Source organism: Microtus oregoni, unplaced genomic scaffold, assembly GCF_018167655.1.
Source record: "Microtus oregoni isolate MIOR12 unplaced genomic scaffold, Mior012 000001F_ref0000356, whole genome shotgun sequence".
In the NCBI taxonomy this organism is placed as follows: Eukaryota; Metazoa; Chordata; class Mammalia; order Rodentia; family Cricetidae; genus Microtus; species Microtus oregoni.
Window position 1 is genome coordinate 66,940,240 of NW_024543060.1, and position 20,181 is coordinate 66,960,420.

General features: G+C 45.6%; 1 protein-coding gene across 1 annotated transcript in view; it reads left to right on the forward strand.

Annotated features, from left to right (window-relative positions):
* Positions 1-20,181, forward strand: part of Myrfl (myelin regulatory factor like) — a 107,338-nt gene that overhangs the window by 33,571 nt on the left and 53,586 nt on the right. The window contains exons 3-10 of the mRNA XM_041674556.1: positions 1,241-1,308; positions 1,398-1,641; positions 2,295-2,386; positions 9,709-9,859; positions 14,597-14,792; positions 17,671-17,747; positions 18,676-18,786; positions 19,941-20,031. Of these exons, the coding sequence (XP_041530490.1) occupies positions 1,241-1,308; positions 1,398-1,641; positions 2,295-2,386; positions 9,709-9,859; positions 14,597-14,792; positions 17,671-17,747; positions 18,676-18,786; positions 19,941-20,031 (1,030 nt within the window). The remainder of the gene's footprint in view (positions 1-1,240; positions 1,309-1,397; positions 1,642-2,294; positions 2,387-9,708; positions 9,860-14,596; positions 14,793-17,670; positions 17,748-18,675; positions 18,787-19,940; positions 20,032-20,181) is intronic.

Genomic DNA, 20,181 nt, shown 5'->3' on the forward strand with positions numbered 1-20,181 from the left:
TCTTTTGGAGAGCTTAGAACACAGTGCCTAGCACATGCGCAGCAAGCTCCCCACAGAGAGGTGTGTCTCAGCCTCTTCAGTCTGCAAGCATCCTTCCATGCTGTCCCAACAGACTTGATTGTGCTGGTCACCCTGTACTGCAACCTCCCTGGCTCCGTTTCCTCAGAAAACAACCTCTTACAACTCTGGATGGTGACTGGGGGCGGGGGACGCTGGCCTAAGGGTCCAGTTGTTCCTTACACCTCCATCCAATTCTATTTCCAGCTCCACACTTCAGGATTTGAAGCTTCAGGTGACTTTAGTGTCCCGAGCTTTGTTTTGGAGCTTTGACAAGACTTCTCCACTGTCGGAGCTCGCTCCTACAAAGTCAGCTAGGGTTCCTGGACAGGGGATGCTCGAGGCCATAGAAAAGCAAGATGAAAGAAACAGAAGACAGGATGGAATGGGGCGGTCTGTCTGGTCATGCCGAAGCAGCCAAACAGCCCCGAGTTTATTTCAGAGCTTGCTTGTATATAACAGCAGAACAAAGCACAGCACAGAAGGTCAGTCAGTGTCTAAGCACAAGACCATCTCTGTCCTTGAGTGAGAAGCCTCCTACCCAGCGTGTGCTTGCTGCTCGGGGGCAGCCTCAATCACTAACTTGATGTTCCTGAGGTTTGTTGTCAGCAGTATTCGTTCTACGAGATAGAGTGTTCTTTTCTCACGGGCTAAATCAGAAGTCTCTCACAGCCCTCAAGGTTATAGCAAAAAGCAGAGCAGGCAAGCTTGAACTCAAAGGACTCCTTGAAGTCAGAAATGACTCCAGATGGAAACTGAGTCACCGTGGGCTCCCACAATGTGCCCCCCCCCCCAAATCCAGGCAGTCTCTGTTAATTAGATCCCACCATCTTACCTCATCTGCCACTGTGTTGCTGAAAGTCTGTTGTGGCCTATGTCCAGGTGCTCTAAACCTTTTAGCATTTATGCCTCTATATCCCGTTTCAGGGATAAAAATAAATGCTCTCTTCCTTATTAATAAAGGGAGAATAAAGTTTAAAGAGCCAATCTGAGCATTAAAAAAATTAAAAAAACTTTTATATTTAAAAATTACCTTTTAAGATGAGCTCACAAAGCAATGGCCATCATCATGCCATCTTCACACATATCTGGTTCTTCCCCTGTGCTCTGCACAGAGGGTTGCCTCTCTTGATGAAACAGGACGAAACGGAGCAAAACAAAATGTAGTATTTCTATTCCCCAGGCAACAGCAGCTCCCTGACACCCCGCCCTACTCTGCCTCGGACCCTTGCTCTCCTCCACAGGTCGAAGGTGAGTCCATCCACATAGCACCTTGCACGGCTCACTCAAGCCTGGGCGGTGCAAATGAGAGGCACCTGTCGCTCCCGTCTTTCCCGCAGGCGCCTGCTGCGGGACCCCGAGACCTACAGCAGGGAGGATCCCTGCCACCTTCCTCCACTCCACCACGGCACCCGGGCTGCTGCCTGAGCACGCACCACAGACCATGTCCAGCCAAACCCACAGCGGCTTTCACAACGGCTACCTGGACTCCAGGCACCCCGATACTTCTTGTCACCAAACCGGGCCTTCCCATCTGGGCATGAGTTGCCCTTACCATCAGCAGCCTTTGTGCCACGTTCCTGGGTAAAGGATAAGATATTTAATGGTGAACCACCTCAGCATCCACAGCTGGAGGGCCCAGGAGGGACCGCAGCAGCCTGTCCAGCAGGTGGCAGTGTGGAGACGCACACCGGGCACCTTGAGGCCCTAATGTTCTCGGCTTAGTCTTCTTTAGAAATCCCCGCAACTAAACGTCCTCCTCCAACAAAAAGTTAACACGTCCAGAACGTGCAGAACAACTCCAGGTGGCGAAACGAGGAACTGCTTCCTTATGCTGCCTCTAATAAAGGGGTTCGAGGCAGTTTGAGAATGAGTTATCAATCAAGTTTTCTTGGTTCCTCTTTTCTGGCCTCTAGTCCTCCTTCTCTGAAAAAACCAGGGCCACTGGTGACCGTGGCAAGGTTCCACGAGAAGAGAATTCTCAGATGTAGAGTGTACTCCTGAATATTCAGGCTGAGTCCTCTCTGCTTTGAAACTACTGCCGGTTTATCTTTCAGGCGGGTGGATCTTCGCTTGGTCGAACATAGAACAGTTACTGTTCAGAATAGCAGGGCCCAAGAAACCTTAAAGAATTGGGATTAGACTAAGGGAACCGGAGAGAAAAGATCAGGGAAATTCGGCTTGTTTTCATGCAACAAGCAAAGGTGCTAATCAACCTTTTGGTCTCTTGCCTTTAGCGCCTCATTGCCTCCGACAAAGAAGAGAAAGCATGCGCAGATACTAGAGGACCCCGGGGACCGCCGCGTGTGGGCCCACCACTTCAGTCCAAGTGAGCAAGAGCGACTTTGTGAGGCAGTCGAGGCGTGAAAGCCTTGGCTGCTGTGTCAAAGCTTTTGACCTGCCCCTCAGCAGCCTACACAGCTCTGTTCCCTCCCGTAGAGGAGGAACAATGGAGACCTCTTGGTGTCTCCTTTATGCAGGTCAGTCACACAGGTGCCCCGAGGGACAGTGGCTCGCTGCTCTGTCTCTCCCGTGCAGGTAAAAAGCTAGTCTATTTCAGGAGCGTTGCATCTCAAAGGATGCAGGCTCCAAGCCTGGGGAGCTGGAACGCACAGAGCTTTCAAGAACCTATTGGCTGCCCATTTCCTAGTTGTCCGCCGTCCTTTTTAGCTTTGTTGTGCACAGGCTAACTCAGGATCTTGGTAAAATGCAGGTTCTGCTCCGTGAATCTGAGCTGGCATCTAAGCCGGCCTGTGTTTCAGGTGGGGGGAAGATGGAGGCTCGTGTAGGGCTGTTGGGGGTGCGGTGGGGAGAAGTTGAACTCCCCCATCACTCACATCAAATTGGATCCTTACTAGTTTGTAAGATGATTTTGTAACTATTTCATTAAAAACATCCGATGTCAGACCGAGGAGATTTCCCTGTGGTCAAAGCACTTGGTATTCACGCTGTAAGCCTGAGGACCTGAGTTCAGAGCCCCAGAATGCACAGAAATGCCAGATGGCTGTAGTAGCAGCCAGTCTCTAATTCCAGCACTCTAAACATGAAGTCAGTTGATCCCAGGAGTAAGCTGGCCAGTCAGAACATCCATATGGTCAAGCTCTGGGTGCAACTGAGAGACCCCACCTCAGCGAGGAAGTTGGAAAGCAATGGGGGAAGACCCCTAAGACCAACCTCAGGCCTCCACATGGACACATACAACACATGCATCTGCACACATGTGGCTATGTGTATACACATGCACACCACACATACCCTTGGGAAAAAACAAAAAAACAAAACACCCGATGCCTAAAATGGGTGTTATTTATCTTATGTAACTAGTTACTTATCTTATATAACTAGTCATTTATCTTATATAGCTAGTTATTTATCTTATATATCTAGTTGTTTATAATATATAACTAGTTGTTTATCTTATATATCTAGTTGTTTATCATATATAACTAGTTGTTTATCTTATACAACTTATCTTATACAAGTTATCTTATACTAGTTATTTATCTTATATAACTAGTTATTTATTTTATATAACAGGTAGCTCATTTGTTTTGAGCTTAAAATGATGGAGTCGGGAATAGCTCGGTCTTTTGGGATCTGAAGGGAAACGTTAGAATTTTTAGGCAAAGGGATAATACTCTAGGCCAATTCTCCTTGTGACTATAAACATTCAGAAGCATGCAGTGTGAACGGTGGCCCAAATTCAGTGTATAAATACCGTGCTCTGTCTCCAGGAGAAACCCAGGATTTCCTCTATCCCCCTGTCCCTAAACCCTCAGATGCTTCGAAAGAGGTACTTGTTTCCTACCAGCTGGGGTTACTGCCTTTGACTTAAGTAACCCTGTGGTGGCTGAGGACCCTCCCAGGGACAACTGGCTGCAGCTTTGGCATGGGCACACGTGTATGTGGCTTCGTTGTTTGGAATTACAGATGGCTTTAAGCCACCTTGTGGGTGCTGCGAACTAAGCTCAGGTTCTTTTCGGGAGCAGCAAGTTCTCTTACACCACTGAGCCATCCCTCCAATCCTGGCTCTTCTGTATTTTGAACATCAAACCTAAAAGGGTTCTTCAGCCCTAAGGAGAGGATTGCAGTGAGAGATACCATAGCTAAACATGCCATATAGGACCAAAAGTATCTGTTTCATCTCTTTAGCAACTGGGGACTCTCAAAGCATGACTTTCCTCAGTTATCAAACAAATATCCTAATATTTCCTTCACTCACCTCTTTTTATTTTATTTTTTTTATTTTTATTTTTATTTTTTTTTTTGCAAGACAGGGTTTCTATGTAGCTTTGGCCTGTCCTGGAACTAGCTCTTGTAGACCAGGCTGGCCTCAAACTCACAGAGATCCACCTGCCTCTGCCTCTCGAGTGCTGGGATTAAAGGTGTGCACCACCCCTGCCCGGCTCTCTGAGAGACTTTTAAAGTGAGGTGTATAGGGTATTTTGAAGGGCACGCAGACACAAGCCACGGCTTTCTCCAGTGGAATCCGGGTACTCGACTGCCATCAGTGTGTATATGTTCTCTAGAGATGCCCAGGTGACCTGAAGGGAAGAAGGAGGTTTACACACATGTCTTCCTCATAACAGCTGTGACACTAGCAAATCATTCCCGGTCCTCGAACCCAGTGTCAATCCTTGTGATTGAAATTTAGGATCCTTGTCTCATAACCCCTTCAGATGCATTTAGTGGCATATTCTCAAACATATTTCATTAGCCCCTGATATAACACCCAGGCATAGACCTGAAATGTAAACACAACCCACCAAAAAACCATGCAACTCAGAATGTCCCTTGTTCCATTACCCATAATTCAGATGGGTCAGTGGCAGGTTATGCAATGGAGTGTGTTATGGCAATGCAAACAAATGAATGCCATTTGCAGCAATAGTAGACAGATCGCATCAACACAGTGGAGGGCAAAAGATGCCAGTCCTGGTATTACTATATTGTATTCTCTCTCTCCCTTTCCCCTCCTCTCTTTCCCCCTCTCCCTCTTTCCCTGCTTCACCTCCTTCTTTCTGAGGCTGGTTCTGGGGATGGAACCCTGCACCTAGCTCATGTAAGCACTCTACCACTGGGCAACACCCCCATGCGGCTTCTCCTTTCTCAATAAATTCTTCTGTGCTTTCAGACTGCAAGGCAGTGGCAGTTATCAGAAGGGGGGGTGTGTGCATTGATATTGGAGTTATCATTAAAGATAAAGGCTTTTTCTTCCCTTTCCTTCCCTATCCTTCCTTTCCCTCCCCATAAAAACAGTAAAGGAGTCCCAGTGGCCATGCTTGCGTGGGTTAGTTCTAGCTTCCCAGGGAGTTGCCAAACCACCGGTGAGGTCCTGGAGACTACAGGCGCAAGCTGAAATTCCAGGCACAAGCCCAAGGTCAATGCTTGGATCCATCGTTTTGTTTTGTTTTTGTCTTGAGACAGGGTTTCTCTGTGTAGGAGAACATCTGAGGCCAGTACCTAAGAAAGTTTATTTTCTGTGACATTTGGGATGCAAAGTGACTTGAAGCAACCCTGTTTTATAAGGAAATGAAAACCGGACGAGTAAAAGAAAAAACACAGACCCTTTCTCTTACCTTCCCCCAGCTACAGGCTGGTGGCACATTCTATAGACGCTAATGTTCTGCTCCTGTGTCCCTGCTGACAGCCCACGCCTGATTTTATCAAGGCCTGCTACCTGCCTTATTCCTGACCTCAGGCACTATGCCCCACAACCTGCTGACCCCTTCTTCTTAGCAGCAAGTCCTCTTTCTACTTGTGTCTTTTTTTATTGATGACCCAATGGTTTTTTTTTTTTATTACCATTGCTTATAAAATACGGACATCTTACCAATAGCTACAACACCGAAGAAAATGTCTCACCCTCTCCTATCAACCACAAATTGCCTGTATGTTTTTGTGAGCTGCATCCCACTACATGACACGATACTGATGGCCCTGGTCTTGTTTAGCTAATCACAGTTGCTATAAGCTCAAGAGAGCAATGGCCACGTTATGCCTAGGACACAAGGTTCTACAGTATTCTACCCCGTCCTCTGGACTTTACGTTCTTTTCTCTTCCCCCTCTTCTGTAGTGTTCTTTGAGCCGTGGAGCAGGTGAGTCTCATTTACAGCTGAGCAGCCGACAGTCACTTATTCTCATAACTGTGACTATTTATGCGTCTCTGTGGCCAGCACTAACTGCCGCAGTAAGACGTTTCAAAGCTGGCAGGAGCAGCAGATAGTGAGAATAAAAATGATTAGTGGGAAGCCAGTTGTATGGGTGGGATCATGTCCGTTTAGCAAAGTAACCGCAGTAGCCTCCCTACTGGGGATCTCCCCAGCTGTAGCTTTTTGTTTCCATTTATTTATTTATTAAAGATTTCTGTCTCTTCCCCGCCACCGCCTCCCATTTCCCTCCCCCTCCTCCAATCAAGTTCCCCTCCCTTGTCAGCCCATAGAGCTATCAGGGTTCCCTGCCCTGTGGGAAGTCCAAGGACCACCCACCTCCATCCAGGTCTAGTAAGGTGAGCATCCAAACTGCCTAGGCTCCCACAAAGTCAGTACGTGCAGTAGGATCAAAAATCTCAAGGTCCAAATCAGGAGCAGAAGGAGAGAGAGTACGAGCATGGAACTCAGGACTGCGAGGGGTGCACCCACACACTGAGACAACGGGGATGTTCTATCGGGAACTCACCAAGGCCAGCTGGCCTGGGTCTGAAAAAACCTGGGATAAAACCGGACTCGCTGAACATAGCAGACAATGAGGACTACAGCTGTAGCTTTTGATTAGGCTTTTAACACCAGAAGTGAATTCCCTCCTATGGAACAGGGCTCAAATCCAAGTTGAAAGTGATTCTTTCTTCCCATAACAGGCTTGACACTGTTGTACCAAGGGCACATCTTGCCTGGCTGGTTGGTTTTCTTGCTTTCAGGGTTCACACTGAGCACAACTGTTGATGCCAATCCTTCCCCAGCAGTGAGCACAGCCTCTTCCAGCCCACTGTGGGCTAGCCAGCAGAGAGGGAGTTTGGACCTGGTTCTGACTGATTTCTCTATGTCCTGGGACCAGAGAATGTGGTATCTTTAGTGACTTTTCGTGGGCAACCAATAGCAGTTGTAATTGCATGTATTGTTTTGAAAAATCTCTGGGGCCTCCTTCATCAAGAGCCCATAGGAAAGTAGCCCAATCCCCAACACCGAGACTTTCATTTTACAATACATGACTTCTGTATCTGTTCATACAATTTACCTCTGTTCAAATCTCTCTCTCTCTCTCTCTTTGTGTGTGTGTGTGTGTGTGTGTGTGTATTTTATTTTTAATTGTGCATAGGTGAGTATATCCGTGTGTAGTATGGTCATGAGTGCAGGTGCCCACAGGGGCCAGAAGAGAGTGTCAGATCCCCTAGAACTGGAGTTACAGATGGTTAGGAGCTGCCTGATGTGAGTGCTGGGAACCAAGCTTAGGCTCTCTGGAGAAGTAGGCACTCTTAACCACAGAGCCATCTCACCAGCCACCCTTGAAAATTAGCTGAGGACCCCATTTTTTTTTTACAGCCTATTGACACATCCTTGGTTATGACTGGCCCTCGCCCCTCCTCTCACTCACCTTTCTGCCCCACCCCAGCACCTGTCTTCTGCTTTTGTATCATGTGTGTTCTGTTACCATCCCTCAAGCATTGTTTTTCCTTCCTCATAGGACCTTTTCTAGTTTCATTGCCCCTGCACCCTCAGCAACACACACACACACACACACACACACACACACACGTTAGAAAATAGGACCTTCATATGAAAGCAAACTTGGGATATTTATCTTTCTGAATCTGAGTTAACTGTCCTCATATAGTATATCCCAGTTCCAACCACTTTCCTTGAATGTTTTCACTTTTCTCTACAGCTGAGTAGAATTCCATTGTGGGTATGGACCACATCTTCATGATCCGTACACTAGCTGGTGACCACCAAGGCTGATTTCCCTTCCGTGAATGGTTCTGTTGGGTCGTCTGTATTCTCTTTAGTGTTTTGAGACTCTGGGCTGATTTGCATGCTACCTGTACCAGTGTATATGCTTGACAACAGAGAAGAAGGCTTTTCCCTTCTCTCTAAACTTCCCGGGGTGTATTGTATTTTGTTTTCCTGATAAGAGTAGTCCCTAAGTCATTTTAATTTTCATTTTCCTGATAGCTAAGGATGCTGAAACTTTTAAAAACATTTCTTGGGAGAGACGGCTTAGCAGGTAAGAGCACACGTTGCTCTTCTAAAGGACTGGGCACTTCATGGTGGCTCCCAACCATCTGTCACTCCAGTTCCAGGGAATCTGATGCTCTCTCTTCTGACACCTGTGGGCATAAGAAACACACATGGTACACAGATATTCAGGCAAAACGCTCATCCACATAAAATGAAATAAATAAATATTTAGAAATATGTGTATTGGCCATTTGTATTTCTTCTTAAGTAAATTCTCTGCTCAGTTCCTCAGCCCAGGTTTTAAACTGCATTGTTAGTTTTCTCGTATCGTGTCTTGAGTTGTGTGTGTATCGTGGGTACTAATTCTCTGTCAGATGTATGTGTTTCTAGCAAAGATTTTCTTTCATTCTGTGAGCTGTTTCTTCACTCGGGTTCTTTCCTCTGCTATTTAGAAGCCTTTGAACCCTGGGAGGTCCCATTTAACTTGATGCTGGCCTCATGCTGAGCCACGAGAGTCCCTACTCGGAAAGCCCTGGACCAGGAGTCTAGGGCTGTGTTTTAGTCCCATTTGCTGTGAGAGATAAGGACCTAGTTTCCTTCCTCTGCATGCAGATCTCTAGTTTTCTTAACACCAGCTTGAAGAGGCTGCGTTTTTCTCCAATGTGCATCTTTGAAATCACTAGGAGTCACAGAATCTTGGTGCCACAAAGACCTGTACCAAATTAGGATGCTGACTGAAATTAGTAAGGCTAAAAACCAAGAATTATTAAACTGACTTAAAACACACACACACACACACACACACACACACACACACACACACACACAAATTTCCCTCCCACAAATCCAAAACAAACATAAAACCAACAAGTTCTGTTGGTTCCTTTGACATAAGAGTTTAGGATTGGACCCAGAACTCAAGGCCCAACAAAACCGAGTGTCAACAATTGTTATCCCTACAATCTCAGCGCTGGCTTCATCCCCAGGTGGGCTTTCTCTCCTCTTCCCAAACCGTACCAGCAACTCTTGAGAAAGTTATCTCAGGTTCTCAAGCCTTGTGTGAAAGAGAGAGCATCTTGGTCACTTCGTTACTCCAAAATCTACTGTGCTTGCATTGGACTTGACCACATGGTCGCCCTGGATGCAAGGAGTTAACACTGTATCTTGATAGAACCCGGGTGACTACCCTCCTGGGGCTGGGCATAGACTTCCTTATGACCAGACATACAGGAAGTGATAAGCTTTGTAGGGAGTAGGACCCCACAGGTGCTCAGTGACTTCTCTTAGAGCTCGCTGACCCGGAAGGGCTTTTCTCACGGCTCTGGGTCAGCGGCACACCTCTCGTCCCCTTGCACATTCCTATAGTCATTCTGCTTCACAAACAGCCTGCTCCCTTGCTCCACACAGCTACCTGCGAGTCTTAGAAGAACAGCCGCGTGGGAATACTCAAACTCACCTGTTTGTTCCTTGTTGCAGTGAGAAGTAGGACCCACGGCATCGATGTGCAGGACCATGACAGAGAGGGCCATAATGGGATGCCCATGGACCAGTGCTCTCCTGCTCTGAAGTGGCAGCCATACCGAAGTGTTCCTTGGCATGGCCTGTTAAACAGTCATTATGAGAAACTGTGAGTGGTCCTAGCAGTGCCTTGGGATGGGGTGGAGATCCGGTGTCAGGTGTGAGCACGGTGCTAAATCTTAGAGTTTTATCCAGGTATTTGGGCTTAGATGCCATCCTTGATCGAATTGGATGGGTCACTGAGAAAGGGTCTGTTCTACGCCATATGGTTTACATCTTAAATAATCATTGGGATGAAGGCTCCTGGCTTTCAAGAAGTCAGCTTGTAATTCCACCTTATTATAATTTACCCACTAAATGTTGGAGGGAGAGGGCCTCTTCCTAGGATAACAGGCCCAGTTCAAAGGAAAATCTGGGGGCTGGCCAGATGGCTGAGAAGGTAAAGGTGCTGGCTGTCAAGTCTCTTGACCTGAGTATTAGCCCTGGAACCCACATGGTAGGAAGAGGAAACCGAGTCCTACGAGTTGCCCTCTGACCTCTGAATGTGCATCCAAAATAAATGTTTAAAAATGAAATAAAAAGCAAAAAGGAAACGTTGGGAAATAGCTAACTTTTTACCCTGCAGTAAATTTATAAATACCACAGAATTCTTCTGGGGCACATTAAATTGGTTGCCAGGTGACTACTGACATTTATGTCGGGAATCAGTGTTGTCGGGCTCAAAGTCAACATGCTCTGACTCAAGAGGAGACTGTTCAAGTAATAAACGTACCATGAGGCAAGAAATACCAGCAACCTACTGGAGGGCCTTTTTGGTGTTTTCCAGATACAAATATAGCAAAGTTTACCTCTGGGACCCTTATTCTGGGTAGGCTACAGGAAAATAAATGTTTTTCTCAAAGTCAAGCCTAAGGATTCAAAAAGATTTGGGGAGTTGTGTTTAATAGGCAGCAGAAGGAGGTTGATGTCATTGAAATGTCACAAGGGTGCCTGGGCTTCTGTGTGCACTTAGTAAACAGAGGAGAAACTTCTAGATCTTCCTGCTGAGACAGCCTTCCCTTGATTATCTTTTGGGAACATTTAATGTTCTGTCTGAAATATGAAACTGTCACAGGCAGGAAAAACCTGCCTGTCTCTGTGCATCTGAGTTGATCAGCTTTTAAAGAGTTAGTGTTCTCTCTCTCTCTCTCTCTCTCTCTCTCTCTCTCTCTCTCACACACACACACACACACACACACACACACAGAGGAGACTTTAGAAGCATGTTTTCATGTGGCTTAGTGGGGAGAAGTACTGAGAGCGGTCCTGGGTTCACCCCTGCGTCCCCCAAGATGGCAGGAGACAACCAAATCCTGAAAGTTGTCCTCTGACCCCACTTGTGCTGATTCTCTAGAGCCTGCACTCACAGACAGACCACACACACACACACACACACACCACACACACACCACACACACACCACACACACACACACCACACACCACACACACACCACACACACACACACACACCACACACACACACACCACACACACACCACACACACACATACACACCACACACACACACCACACACACACACCACACACCACACACACACACCACACACACACACACCACACACACACACACACCACACACCACACACACACACACCACATACACACACACACCACACACACACACACACACACCACCACCACCACCACCACCACCACCACCACCACCACACACTGGCCTATTTCAACAGCCTGTCTGTGCTCCACTGATCTGGAATTTTAAAAGAAGAAAACGAGAACCCAGAGAGAATCAGCTCAAAGGTACAGAAGCAGATTTATTTTGAACACTCAGCCATCATTCTCTTTCTCTAAACAAAGGCATCATTCACTGAGATGGTTATTCAAGCTCTCTTGATTTGACTATTCAAGTCAGAGACCGAAAATCATCCACTTGTTCACAGGTAAATATGTTTAATGTGCTATGAAAACACCGTTTCCCTAGATTACCTCAAGGCAATGAAGTTAGGGATTAACATTTATTAACCCGCCTTTCCCCGAGGGTTTCAAGCGTGTAGTACAGAAGAGAGGTTGGCAAAGCAAGCTCAGTTGGCTTCATGTGTAATTTCTGATGTCCAAAGAAGAACTGCCTCTCTGCAGTGAAGAGATGGATATTTAGTCAGGGACTGACTGTTAGAGCTCAACACAATCCACGTTAGTTCTCATGGGTCCTTCCATTTCTGCTTATGGCTACCCGACCCTTCAGTCGGATGCTCACGTCTGAGCTGTAAGCCCTCTTCTTTCAGGTTTTTTGGCAGTGAGGTGTGTACTACTTCACCAAGACAGTTATGATTACCCTCCGTAAGTCAGCACCACTTTATCCACCCAGGCTTTAGACTTGGGCTTCTCAGACATTTCCCACCCACAGCTCTTCCTCCTGAGTAATTTTTATACAATCCTGGGAAGGTATATAAGATAGGTACGCAAAATATTTGAAAAACAATTATTGGTATAAATACAGTTTTGCCATTTAAAAAAGAAAAACAAATTTGCATACTAATTTTTATATAAAGAATTAAATCTTGGCTCATATTTGATACTGTAAGACATGGAATACCTTCAATGTTTTTCAGTTTATAGATGTTTTGATTTTATTATTATCAATGCCAAGAACACTGATTTACATAAATATATAGTGTACATTTATGAAGGGTGTATTTAAGATCATTTCAGAAACTGTTGGCAATTCCAAACCCTAAGCCAAAATTTATTTAATTATTTCTTTAAAAAAAAATTAAATTCAAGTTGACAACTCTAAAAACAATTTTTAAATCAAATATTCAAATGCAGTCCAGTCCAAAGTGATATTAATTTGATCCTACCTGCCGAATCCTACAATTGAATCCTACAATGAGAAACTATTAAGAAGTCTTTGTTTTCTATAATCAACCTTTTTCTTTCTGTAAGAACAAAATCTCTTGTCTGGACGGTAGAAACACTGCACTCCATAACAGACAGTTACTTGGAATGCAGGCTGTGTTCCAGGCAGCCATCACTAGCCTGGTGTGCTGCAGGTGTGTATTCTATGACATTCACATGTGTGTTCAGAACCGAGGGTGCTGTGACATCAGACAAGATGACATGAGCAAACACAGCGAGAAACAGTACAGATCCGTTGCACACTCGATCTTAATTAACTTCCGTCCACTGTGCAGTCACAAACATTTTACTGTTACCATTTTTTTTTCTCTGTTTTTTATTTGGTCACCAGAATTTTGCCCATTCGGTCTTGTGGCCCCGTGTGGGGTTATGACCCACAAATTAGCGGACTGACTGTGGAAACCGAGTCAATATTAAGCTCCTAGACAGTAGAAGGCACATAATCGTCCTCAAATTCTTTGTTGGATGGCTTTTCCTTTCTTGCTGCTGAGCCCTGAGTTTGCTAGACCTGTAACTGGTTACTTGAAGGTAATCGCTGGTGCAGGGACGCGATCCATCGGCAGGCACACAACTCGAAAAGAACATAGCTATTCCTTTTCCCAAGAAGCCTGCTAACACTTTCTAGTTTTGAAAATAGAGTAAAATTCCAAAGCTCTGTGCTTTTGTGATAACGGCAGTCACCCTCCACTGGAACCTCAGGAGGCAGGTAGCCTCACAAGAGACCAGTGGATACCCCGTCCTCTCCCTCCTGGCTCTAAGGAGGAACTGTTCTCTTGAACAAAAAAGTTCCTTTTTAGAAGCCTTGACGAATTAAAAACCATGTTCCACATCAGCAACATTTACAGGAGAAACTTACCGAGGAAGTTTAATGCTTTGATATTTTTGTGTCTAGTTAATGATGTTAGCATCTAATCCATTCATTTTATTAATATTTTTAGATTGACTTTGTCATATATTTGTCTGCATGGGGGTGTGTGCACACGCGTGCAGATGCCTGAGGAGGACAGAAGGGTGGAATTCTCTTGTAGCTGGAGATGCAGGTGGGTGTGAGCTGCCCAAAGTGGGTGCCGGGAACCGAACTCAGATCCGCTGGGAGAGCACCACACACTCTTGGCTGCTGAGCCATCTCTCCAGCCCCCCTTTTATTAACACTTAAAATATGCTTATTCATCATGTTATATACAGAATATTTGTATAACATAATAATATTCCAACATACTACTGGAAATATTAAATAAAGCAAAAATTCTGGCTAGCCACCCTGCTGCCAGAGAGAAAAGAGAAAAGCCAACTCTCTTTCCTGCAGAAGAAATACTTCAGTGCTGTTACCAGATTGGAAGAACCAAAGGGGCAGGAAGATATTCTGGGAAAGACAATGTTTTCAATCGGTGCAATGAGTGGCTCTGTTTTTTTTGGTTTAGAGTTGTCCCTAGTTGTTCTGAGCAGCCTGTTTTATTCATAGGACAATTGGTGGGCTGAACATTCCTTCAGCTGAGTGGCTACGGTCCATGTGACATTGAGTAGTGTCCTTTAAAGGGAGGAGATTAGTTGTACCCTCGGTAACTGTGAGTGATGAGCTGACTGCTGAGCTTCCAGCCCCGCCCCCTTTCTAACGTGTGGTGTGGAGTCAGATTAAAAGTTCTTAGAAAGCACCAAGGAGAAGTCCGGGGAAATGATGGTTCTGTTTGGCACAACTAATACGGCTTCCTTATAAGAAGATTAAAAAAGGCCAGCGTGCTTCGAAATGTCATGTTTATTTCTGCAGTAGAACTGCAGGAAACAGACTGACTGAATACAACAAAGGGCACTTGGCGCAGTGAGCCTCACACAATGGGATGCTAACACTCTTGGCTCTATCGAGGAAGAAAGAAAATACCGTGCAATTGGTTTCGTGATCTGTCTCTTCTCAGGCCTGACGTGGGCTATCAAGTTGTGACAGACAAAGGGTTCACGTTCTCGCCAGTAGATGAAGCTTTTGTGTGTCAAAAGAAGAATCATTTCCAGATAACCATCCACATCCAAGTCTGGGGAAGCCCGAAGTTTGTTAAAACCCAAATGGGCCTGAAGCCAATAGAAATGTTTTACTTGAAAGCCTTTGGAATTAAGGTAGGTCCTTTTATTAATTCAGCTTACTCTAATCAGTGCTTCTTAAGTGTTCTCCTAACCTCAGACCCCAGTGGCTTAAACACATCCATGGGAATTTATTCAGACCACAAAGCTGACCCAGATCAGATGAGGCTGAGGCAGCTCACCCTCTTCTGCTGTCAGCCAGAGAAGGCCACTGAGATGTTTCTATGATGTTCCTGTCACATTCTGGCTCCTGTCACCCGGTGCTGAAGTGGGATTGGGCTTGGGCGGCATCAGCTCTTCTCTGTGTAAACTCCTCAGTGAGGCGGCTTGTGCTTCCTACGGCGTGGGGGAATAAAGGTCCAAGACACAGGAAGGACAATCTGCTACTTCCTCAGATGTGAGCCCTAACCTTGGCACCACATCGCCTTGAACTGTGGCTTTTAGCTTCCAGGGTATAAACTGTTTTCTTGTCTTGGTTCATTGACCTCCACTGAAGCACAATCAATAAAAACTCAGAGAGGAAAACTGGGGTTCAACCTAAAGATCTGAAAAAGCAAAACAGCCAGCCACTGGCTTTTACCTCGACCTCAGTCCAAAATGGCAAAATGGCAATCCTGCCTCCAGGAATCTCAGAATGAGACTGTGTCTGGGAGCTGTTTCCTCCCGTTTTATAATCCTCTCTAGGGCTGGGATTAAAGGCATGCACCGCCCGGTTTCTTTAGCAACTAGTGTGGCTACTGGGATTAAAGGTGTGTGTTACCACCGCCTGGCTGTAAGGCTGACCAGTGTGGCTGTTTTACTCTCCTGATCCTCAGGCAAGCTTTATTGATTAAAATACGATTGAAATGTCGCTACACTCAGCCATTTTAGATTTGCTGCTGGTGCATGACCTTAGGGAATGGATTCAATCGTAACCCAGTTCCCAAAAGAGTTCTCTAACTTCAAAAGCTAAAGAAGCACTATTTAGTCAGTGCGCCCTTTTCTGTAGATTAACACAGGGGAAACAGAGGCCCAGTGGTGTTACATAATTTATCTAGAATAGTAATGGTAGTCATTTTATCCATACTACACAATCCCTATCTCAAACATTAGTGCCTTAAAGATGATAACAGTCGTTTATTTGGGTCACACATCCACAACTTGGTCAATCTGAGCACGACACCTCACTTCTGGCACTCAGCTGTGTTTCTTCTAACACACACGTAGCATGGCTTGAGAGCAGCAGAAACCACATTAAATTATTATCTCCTGCCCAGCTCCCTTAAGCGAAGCCATGTCCATCGCATACAGACCTCATCCAAATGAATAGTGAACCTGAGCTTAGGTGTGGTGTCTTCTAAAATGTAGCTGGATGCTGTATCCACCAATCACCTTTGTTCCTGAGTGAACTCTTAAAATGAACCGGCAGCAAAAATTAAACACAAACAACAAGCAAATAAGCAACAACCACCAAACGTATTTTTATGAGTATAGAAATAGCGTGTCCACTGTGGAAATGTTGGTACATAACAGAAATATGTGAGCAGACGATGGAGTCTTCCTGGTTGAGGTCCAGCGTTGGTGAACTAATTCTGCTCTTGTAATAAATGCTACCCTGTTAACCTCACATGATAAAAGTCTGTGGTCGCACAGACTTAACGGAATACTGTTGATAAAGCTGAAACAGATTTCTGTCTTAAGGATACATAATACTCAGGGCTTTATTGCTGGAAATTTCATTTCTGTCTTTTAGACAAAACTTCTCTGAACATTTGTGCTGGAGGATAAATCCCTAGAGGGGATTTGATCTCAGTTGCCTCTTTGCTTTCTAGAAAGACTGTCCTGTGACAGTGTGAATGCCCGCTGGCTGCGTATCAGAGCATTGCTCTGGCAGTGTTTGTGGGATAGGGTGTGGAGCAGCTGTAGAAGAAACACCATTGTTACTTAGAGGCCAAGTCATTGTTCCTTCATATAGAACTTAAGGAGGTTTTGTATGTGTGTTCATGCATGCATATGATGTAAATATTAATAGGGATGAATCAATGGCCTCATGCATGCTAGGCAAGACTATCACTGAACTCTATCACCAGATTTCTTTTCTATTTTTTATTATAAGATGCAGTTTCACTAAGTTTCCCAAGCTGTACTCGAATTCACTTGTCATCCAGGCAAGCCTGAACCTGATGATCTTCTGGCCTCAGCTTCTGAGTACCGTTACAGGCTTGTACCACCAGGCCTAGCGGGTTTTATTAATTTTATTCACTTTTAAATTATACCTACGAATATGTGCTGATCATACATATTAATGGAATTCACTGTATTTCTGTATGTGCATCCAAGTGCATTAATCTGGTCCATTTTCAGTTTTATTCACTTCTTTTTCTTTTAGAAAGTAAATGAGGGTAATAACAGTGTTGGCTGCTTCGTTCACTTACCTATAGTGCTTAGAGCGATGCTTGGTGCGTAGCAGGTGCTCACTAGATAGTGAATGAGCTGATGAATGGATGAATGGATAGATGGATGAATGGATGGATGAATGGATGGATGGATGAATGGATGGATGGATGGATGGAAGGATGCATGGATGAATGAATGAATGTATTGATGAATGAATGGATATATCCTTTGAGCTGTTTTGCTCTTGTTAGCTTATTTTTATTCATTTTTGCTTCTGATATTTTGGTCTTTTAATAACTCACTCTGTATTTCGTCATTTAATTCCGTAGGCATCGCTCTTTTATACAATGGCACACAGCTGATAGATGGTGCCCATTGCTAGTCTAGCGTGTCTTTTTCAGAATTCAGACTTCCCACCCAGAGCCCAGCTTGTCCCCTGGCAAAGGTTCTAAGTATATGAACTCTTTCTATTAGTAAACATTATTTTTGATAAGCTGATTAATCTATGAATTGATTTACTTTTTGTCTTCCTATACAGGTAGAAGCCACCAATCAAGTGATTGCTATCGAACAGTCCCAAGCAGATAGAAGCAAAAAGACTTTCGATCCTGTTAAGTAAGAATTTCTTTTCTGAGGACATCTTGGTGAAGCTTTGGGGAAGATGACTAGTATTCTTTACTTTCCCTATTTACAACAAAACCCATAATAGATCTAAGTTAGTAATAGTATGTTAGTATTATGAACACCTGTTTATCCATAAAAATAAAGCTTTGAGATCATTGCAAAAATTTTTAAATATTCCCTATATGCATGCATACAGTTCATTTCCCCATGTGTTTTACAGTTACCTTGACAGATGCTGGTGTGAAAGTTTGCACCCAGGGTAGCATCCACAGCAGGAATGACGTAACAAGTTAGAGTCCTCTCTCTCAAAGGGCGTGAGGCAGCATCCGTTCCCTGGCTTATTAGGCTAGGATGCAGTTGCGGTAGCTTAAGCTGACCGCAGTCAAGCCCATTTGGGGCGGGATACTTCTACAGCCTGGACAGAGCCACTCATACAAATGTCTGCGGAGCCCAGGCACGCGAGCAAACACTTGACTTGGCTGGTGTATGATGGGGTCTCCCTCCCTTGGGCAGGCTGCATGGCTTTTCTTTGAAGCGTGCTGCCTCCTGTTGGCTGGGCTGTGGGAGGTCGCCTGCTTGAAGGAGAAGTCAGAGGTCTGGAAGAACCTAAAGGGGTCGCTTGTGAGGAGCGGGGTGCTGTAGCGACTGTGAGCACACATGAGTGTGTCTTTCCTCCTGCTGTGGTCCTTGGGTTGGAAACCTGAAGCCTACATAGCTTCTGTTAGCAAGGAGTCATTCTGTGACCTTCCTTGGTGCACCCATGCTGTGGATTTCTGCCTAAGTAAGAAACTCCAGGATATGCGGCTTCTGCGGGGTGATGAGAACAGGGAACAAAACCCTCTGAGGGTTCCCGGAAACGAGATGTGCCCAAGCGCTGTGCTCTATTGCATTCTCTTGACATTTATGTTGTTTGCTTTAGAATCGACCTCCTGACTGACCAGGTTACCAAAGTAACGTTGGGAAGGTTACACTTCAGTGAAACCACAGCCAACAACATGAGAAAGAAGGGGAAGCCAAATCCTGACCAGAGGTACTTGGACCACTGTGAGCAAGAATGTCCAGACACATCACCTAGCTAGGAAGGACCCCTCTGATCTGCTGAGCCACCCAGCCAGCTCCCCCAGCCTGCTTCACAGATCTCCTCCCTTTTCTGACTTGGCATATTAACCCATCTCATTTTACCCAGACACCCTTGTTCTCCCATCCCTGCTCCCAGCAATGCTCGCTCCTGTTCAGTCTAATTCCCGCCATGGTCCTCTAGATGGGCGACCACACATTTTGGTCATTGCTCTTGGGTTGAGGGCTGACTGTGCTTACCAAACCTATATGCTGAAACTGAATCTTGGTCCTCTGTAAGAATAACAAGTGTTCCTAACCAATAAGCTGTCTTCCCAGCTCTGGGAAGATAGACTTCACAGAGAGCTTTTGTTCTGACCTTTTTTTTTTTTAATTTATTTATTTATTAAAGATTTCTGTCTCTTCCCCGCCACCGCCTCCCATTTCCCTCCCCCTCTCCCAATTAAGTCCCCCTCCCCAGCCCAAAAAGCAATCAGGGTTCCCTGTCCTGTGGGGAGTCCAAGGAACCCCCACCTCCATCCAGGTCTAGTAAGTTGAGCATCCAAACTGCCTAGGCTGTTCTGACCTTCAAGACATAGATCCTAGGATGATCTCACTGATGGGTCATCTGAGGACGGTGCTTAAGTACTCCCTAAGCAATTGCAGGGACGTTTAAGTCTTCAGCTATAGCCCGAGGCCTGAGGACATTGAAGGTGGAGGATGACTGGGGCAGGTCAAGGCGGGAAGGGACAAGTGTGATGGGCAAGTCCTGCATTAAGACCCAGGATGTCGGACTTACATGGTTGAGAACACAGGGACCTTGGTGGTTTCTGTCCTGTGTTTGTAAACAGGGCTTCAGAGACGCACCGGGGTGGTACATAGGCAAGTCCACATAGGTGGGCTGAACCCAGTCCTAGGGGCTGTCCCCAGGGGGGCTGCTCCCAGACACACCGGGATAGGAGCAAGCCAGCCATTCGCTCTTCCATTTCCATAGCCTGGGGTGCTGCTGACATGGGAGGGGAAGGCAGTCTGCAAGTAAGTGAACCCGTCTAACTGAGCTCACTATGAATGAAATGTTGGGTCTCTATTCTTTGATGCACCCCCATCAGCCTGCTGTTTCTGAATTAGATACTTCATGTTGGTGGTCGGGCTGTATGCTGCTAACCAAGACCAGTTCTACTTGTTGGCTGCCCACATCTCTGAAAGGATCATCGTACGGGTAAGCAGAGTTCTCTGCTTCTCTGGACCACGTATGCTTTTCTGCCTTGCAGGGAGAAGTTGAACTGGCAGTGACATGCTTGAGGTGTGTTTTTTCCCAACCGTGGTTGTCGATTTTGATAATAGCAGAAACTACATAGCGTGGTTCTCA